We start from the raw sequence: 6925 nt of genomic DNA, 5'->3' as shown, positions 1-6925 counted from the left end.
TCATTTTTCAATTAAAATGTGTGACAAACATTCTGATAGACGACATAGCCATGAAATTCGCGCTGATTGACACAACTCGTTTGCCTGTTGAAATTACTGTTATTAATGTTGACGGCATTCTGGCCTAATTGAATCAGTGGGGAGCTGCACGCAGTATAAGAGAGGAATCAGTAAATGTTTTGGCACTGGTAATCAAAGTTACATCTACCCTCGAAGGATCTTCAAAGAAAATTGGGAAATGCATGGACAAGTAACTGGTCCAGTATATGCCATTTACTATCCTGTTCTTGCTGCCTTTGGTGTACCAGGTGAGTCACTAGAACCAATAATCTATTTTACATATCCTTTTGATCAATTTCTTTGCTATCATTTTATCCGAAGCTATATCAATGCAGTCTAATTCTCTCCTCATTCTCTAGCAAAGCGACCAATATAGTGCAGACAGGCACAGCAAGCAACTCAGAAAGCAAACTATATGTTACCCTTTATCATTGAATTTCAGAGTAAATTAGTCCTTTTTTAATTGTTAATAAAATGGTGTTGTGCACGTTTTATGTGCAGGTCTTTACCTTGTCTAAATATTGAATTGCCTCCAGCAGTAAGTGCAGCAGATTGATTCCAGGCATAATGCGGCAGCCCTGTGAAGGGCTGGTTGAGAATTCAAGTTTGCATTCAAATGATATTGTATTGATGAGAGGTGATATTATCGAAATTGTAATTATTATAATAGAATGAAGAGAGTAGATGCAGAAAGTACGCTTTCAGCGCAATTACCAGGGGCATTAAAGCATATACAAAACGCGAGAATACAGCCTTGAGGTAAATTATCATCCTTCATCACTTGAGTGATGCAGGTTCCAAAGTGCTGAACGGTCTACTCCTGTTCAAATGGCTAGAAGAGAATTTGCATTTAAAGATAATGTCCTTAATGATTCATGACAACGACTTAGTCACCGTTCATTCTGAAATGGTTGTTATAGGCATTTTGGTTTTGTGAGGTGAAGATTATTGTTCAAGTGTTTCGGAATACATTTTAGAATCGTTGGTCAACCATTAGCGTTTAGAACTTAGATGTGCATTTCCTATTATTGCGACATTAGGGCATAGTGTTCAACATGTTTTTTCTCATGGCTACTGATGCCAATTTAGTGAGTCAAAGGTACAAAGATCTCAACAACTGGAAGAGTTTTCGAGATTGTGCATTAGGAACAGAGTTACATAGAACATAGATCTGCATGGGAGCAGGTCCTTTAGCCCACGATGCCATTCTAACCTACACCCATCTGCCTGCACCTGTTTAGTGCATCGATATTCCCTTACCTCTAAATGCCTCATAAACTTTGCTGACCTATCTGCTTGTACTATCTTGACTGGCAATACTTCTAAGGACAGACTACCCACCGTAAGAAAAAAAAGAATTGCCTCTTACAGGTCTTTTAAACATTCCCTTTTTTAAGTTAGACCGATGCCCCTGGGAGAAAGATACCGACTATACACCCTATCCAAGCCTCTAATAATTTTAGATACTTCTATCAGGTTGACAATCCACGTGCAATGCCCTGGAGAAAATAATCTAAGTTTGCTCACTTCCTTCCAAAAGCTAATGCATTCAAATCCAGGCAGCATATTAGCAACCATCTTTTGCTCCCGCTTCAAAGCCTCCACATCCTTCTGATGTGCGATAACCAGAACTGCACAAAACCCTCAAACTGTGGCAGACCTAAAGTCTCACAGATCTGCAATATGACTTATCAACTTTAGAACTCACTGCCCCAACCAATGAAGATAAGCATGCAGTACGCCTCCTCGACCACCTTATTCTTTAATGTTACCACTTGCTGAGACCTATTGACATGCACCCAACGATCCCCCATGAGATCATATAGTATGACGATGGCATTGCTAAAGAAAAAAACATTTTTAATCAAGAATCACATCTGTGTTTGGAAATCCAAGGTGTGTGTTGGGACTTTAGATCAACTCACAGTATATTAGAAAATAGAACATAGAACATTACAACGCAGTACAGGCCTTTCGGCCCTCGATGTTGCAGTGACCTGCAAAACAAAGTTAAACGTGCATCTGACCAACACTATTCCATTATCGAGTGACCATTTAAATGCCTTTATATTTAGCGAGTCTATGACTGTTGCAGCAGGGTGTTCCACGCCGTTACGACTACATTGTCATTATCTGATAGTGCTGAAATTCTGACTTGCTGTTATACGATGTAAAACAAATCTGAAATATATAATCTAACTGTAAGAGAGTATTTGCTGGCTGTTTCGGATTTTTCATGACCAGATAAACCTGATCAGCTTCTGCAGTCGTGAGAGTGTGCTGCAAAGTCGAAAATACTATTCACAGGTATACTTCATAACATCTAGAACTCGACTGCATATAAAAGCGTTCCTTATGCGACCCCTGACCGCATCTGAAGATTGAGAATCTTTTCACATTTCATGAAAACGTTCCATTTCAGATCACGCAAAAAAATTGAAACAACCCATTACTTGACATTCCAGTGGGGAAATCAATGTGCGTAGAACTTGTGTTCATACCTTCCGAGTTCAGTAAAAAGATAGATTTATGGATTAATAACCAGATAAATACGTTAATAAATAGATGATTAAAAGAAGAGAAACTGTGATTGAATGTAAGTTCGGGATTTTTCCTGAAGTAATATTAAGAACACTAATTTGATGTAATAATTTAATGGTCGGTTCAGTTTGAAATTGTTTTAAGGTTTATTCAGATCATGTGCTGATACCAGCAAATGTAAATCAGTTTTAAAATTTCCAATGTGATTTCTTCAATTTCTTATGCTTCTTGAAACTTTAGTTGATCGGATGCTCTCAATGCCTGGGCATTGATGTGCTGATATGTTCTGCAACACTTTCCTTATTGTCTTCGCTTCATTCATCTCTGCTGCACTCTTTGTGCAACGTTGATCCAACACAATTGTCATCTGTTTTCTGAATTGAAATTCCCTAATAAAGTACGTGGGATATATTCCTGGAAGCATATGTGTACATATTCCTAGAAACCTATATCCAGTGATGTTCATTCTGGATACTGGCATCAAGTCAACTTCAAATCTGCCAATGAGAACCCAGCTCATACCAAAAATTTAAATATGCTTTGATCTCACAAACGAAGGATGTAGCCAATTAATTTCAGGTAATCAAGAATATAGCTAACAGTTTTGATTAATAATTTTTTCATTCATCTGCAGCTAACTTAATGACTATTGTGATCCTGTCTCTTGGAAGATGTGGTCTCTCAAGATGTATCACCCATTATCTGGTATGGATGGCTGTGACTGACTTTCTGGTTATTATCACTGGTGTAATATTAAACCGAATCAGTGTAATTTATTTCCCAGTTCGTTTCCTATCCATGACGCCAGTCTGTAGCCTCAAAATTTATCTAACCTATGCAGCCAGAGACAGCTCAGTATGGTTAACAGTTGCTTTCTCTTTTGATCGATTTGTAGCCATATGTTGCCAGAAGTTTAAAAGAAAGTACTGCACTGAAAACATTGCAGCTGCTGTAATAGGAACGGTCTGTACTCTGAGCTGTTTCAAAAACATCCCGTGGTACTTTGTATATGAGCCTTTGTATATGATTAAGGGTGTCCCATGGTACTGCAGCATTAAATTAGCATTTTATTCTGAACTCACTTGGGCAGTGTTTGACTGGATCGACCGCATGTTAAATCCTTTTTTGCCATTCCTCCTGATGCTAGCTTTCAACGCACTAACAGTTAGAAATATTCTTGCAACATTTAACATCCGCAGAAGGCTCCGTAGCCAACGTAATGGAGAGAAACAGAGCGACCCAGAGATGCACAATCGGAGAAAGTCCATTGTTCTGCTCTTTACCATATCGAGCAGCTTCCTCTTATTGTGGATGACTTATGTTGTAAACTTTCTGTATGTCCGAATCACAAAGGATTATCAGATCTCAGGTTTCAATGATCCAAAATTTATTCTCCAAGAAAGCGGAAATATGCTTCAGCTTTTGAGCTGCTGCACCAACACATGCATTTACGCAGCGACCCAGACTAAATTCAGAGAGCAATTCTTGAAGGTGTTCAAATATCCTGTATATATGTTAATTAAAGCAGCAATTCACAGAAAACAGGGAAATGAGCTTCCACAGAGTTGAATACATTTGATGGCTGATTCTGAACTCTCCTTAATTGTATGTCCGAACACTGGAACTCTACTGCAGACACGCCCTTAACCCCAATTGACAGTGCCACTGAAACAAAAAGAACCTGTTAGCGTATTTCTATTCCCTTAAATTGTGATTCTAGTTGGCAAAATGTCGACCCTTCCAGTTTGTATGATCACTTAGCCAATGAACTCTTTTTGATCAGGGAGGTATGGTCTTGACAACAAAAAGTAGGCAATGCTAGGTGTTGAACTCAATTGCAGTTACTGAATCTAAGTAAATGGGTAAGGAATATGTTCCAATGGTATATCATGTCTCTAGGACTCCTATGAAATGAAGTTCCACACCGACTTCACCTAATTCCAGCTACTTCTGTCGACATAAATCTTCTAAGAGTTGATTTCATGATGACAGAGCATTTTCACAGAGCATCTCAGAACAAAGTTGACTCAGTGGATAGCAATGATGCCCCACAGCTTCAGTGGCCCAGGTTCGATTCCAGCCTCAGGTAACTATCTATGTGGAGGTTGTGCATTCCCGCTGTGTCTGCGTGGGTTTCCTCCGGGTGCTTCGGTTTCCTCCCACAATCCAAAGATGTGCAAGTTAGGTAAATTGGCCATGCTAAATTACCAATAGTCTTCAGGGATGTGTAGGTTAGGTGCATTAGTCCGGGGTGAATACAGGGGAATGGGTCTGCGTGGGTTACTGTTCAGAGGGAAACGTGAGGACTGCAGATGCTGGTGATCAGAGCTTAAACATGTGCAGCAGGTCAGGCAGCATCAAAGGAACAGGAGAATCGACGTTTTGGGCATAAGCCCTTCTTCAGGAATGACTCACTGTTCAGAGGGTCGATGTGAACTTATTGTACAGAAGGGCCTGTTTCCACATTGAAGGGATACTATGAGTCTCAAAGATTTATCACAGAGCAACAGGCGACTAAGAGCTTCATAATTTGACAGGGATCAAATAGTCATCAAGCCTCAACAACTGTCACAAGCTTTGTTTCAAAGTTTTGCAATCTGTGCGTTTCAGAACAGCTCAGGTATCTTTAATTATTATTAGGTTTCTGTCTCTGCGAGCCTTTTAGGCAGTACTGTCGAGATGCTCATCTGTTTCTGCTTGTAAAATTCCAACATTAAAATCCTTTCTGCAGCTTCTGCCTCTTCTTTCAATCTCTGCCTCTGGTTTGTTATCATTCTTAAATGGACGTCTTAATTATCATGAGGTATGTTTTTAAAGTATATTCGCAAGTGTTACCTCAGCCCAATCGTAATATGGGTCGGCTGTGCCTGTGCAAAATAGGTAGCATATAATTAGACAACCATTTACCTCACGCAAGGATTTCCTTTGAATGACTTCAAAGGAGACCAAGCTGTGTGGCTGCATAATGAGCCAGTTAGTTTCGTAGTCACAGAGTCAAAGAGTCCACCAGCACAGAGACAGGCCCTTTGGATCAAACTGGTACATGCCAACCAATATGCCCATCCATGCTAACCTCATTTACCCGCACTTGGCCCATATCCTTCTAAACCTTTCCTATCCATGTATTTGTGCAAAAGACTTATAAATGTTGTTAATGCACCAACATCAACCACTTCAACTGGCAGCTCAGTCCATATGAGTATCACCCTCTGTGTAATATAAATATGTTGCGGCTGAGGTTTACTTTAATTATTTCCCCTTAAACCTTAAACTGATGTTCTCTAGTCCACAATTCCCCAACCCTGAAAAACAAAACACAGATTGCATTCACCATATCCATGCTTCTCATGACCTCAGACACTTCTATAAGATTCCCTGTCAGCCACCTACGCTCTGAAGAAAATGTCCGAGATTATCCAACCTTTTCCTTTAACTCAGACCCTGGAGTCCTGACAACATCTTTGCAAATTTCTTCTGCACGCTTTCCAATTTAATAACATCCTTCGTTAAACGAGTTGGCCAAAACTGGACACAATTCTCGAAGTGTCAGCTCACCATCCTCCTGTACAACTGCAACATAACTTCACAACGTTTATACACAATACCCTGCCTGACGAAGGCCAGTGTGCCAAAAACCTTCTTCACTGGCCTATCTATCTGTGACTCAACTTTCAGAGGACCGTGCACCTGAACCTCAAGATCCATCTGTTCCGTTACACACCTTAAGGCGCTTCCACTCACCACGAATTTCCTACCTTGACTTGACTTGCCAAAATGCAAGACAACGTACTTATCTATATTTAATTCCATTTGCCATTTCTCGGACCACTTCTCCAACTGATCAAGGTCTTGCTGCAATTTTTGATAACGTCACTCACAGTCCACGATGCTGCCTATTTTACTGTCATCTGCAATCTTAAAGTGTACCTTGTACATTCTCATTCAATGCATTGATATAGATAACAAACAGTAATTTGCCCAGCACCGACCCGTGAGGCATTCCGCTTGTCAGAGGCCTCCAGTCTGACAAGCATTCTTACACTATTATCCTCTGCTTCCCATTATGAAGCCAGTTTTGTATCCAATTTGCCAGCTCCCCCTGGATTCCATGCGATCTAGCCTTCCAGAGAACACTACTGTGTGGCTCCTTATCAAAGGCTTTGCGGAAATCCGTATGAACCACGACTACAACAACGTCATTGTCAACCTTCTAGTCACTTCATCAAAGAACTGTAACAAATTTGTGAGGCATGATCTCCTACACGCATGAAGCCATGCTGACTATTCCTAATCAAACCCTGTCTTTTCAAATGAATGCAAATCT

General features: G+C 40.2%; 1 protein-coding gene across 1 annotated transcript; it reads left to right on the top strand.

Annotated features, from left to right (window-relative positions):
• The first annotated feature begins 238 nt into the window (after positions 1-238).
• Positions 239-4170, top strand: LOC148143490 (putative G protein-coupled receptor 139). Its single transcript, XM_087975212.1, has 2 exons — positions 239-308; positions 3236-4170. The coding sequence occupies exons 1-2, from the start codon at positions 239-241 to the stop codon at positions 4168-4170; spliced, it is 1005 nt and encodes a 334-aa protein (XP_087831338.1).
• The last annotated feature ends 2755 nt before the right edge of the window (positions 4171-6925 follow it).

The sequence above is a fragment of the Chiloscyllium plagiosum genome, unplaced genomic scaffold, assembly GCF_037043375.1.
Source record: "Chiloscyllium plagiosum isolate Xiang-an unplaced genomic scaffold, Cpla_swu_hap1 HiC_scaffold_27, whole genome shotgun sequence".
Lineage (NCBI taxonomy): Eukaryota > Metazoa > Chordata > Chondrichthyes > Orectolobiformes > Hemiscylliidae > Chiloscyllium > Chiloscyllium plagiosum.
This window is presented reverse-complemented; position numbering and strand designations above follow the sequence as displayed.

Coding starts and splice junctions, on each gene's coding strand:
- LOC148143490 (XM_087975212.1), top strand. CDS start 239: ATGCATGGACAAGTAACTGGTCCAGTATATGCCATTTACTATCCTGTT. Junction 309..3,235: donor TGCTGCCTTTGGTGTACCAG/GTGAGTCACTAG, acceptor ATTCATCTGCAG/CTAACTTAATGACTATTGTG.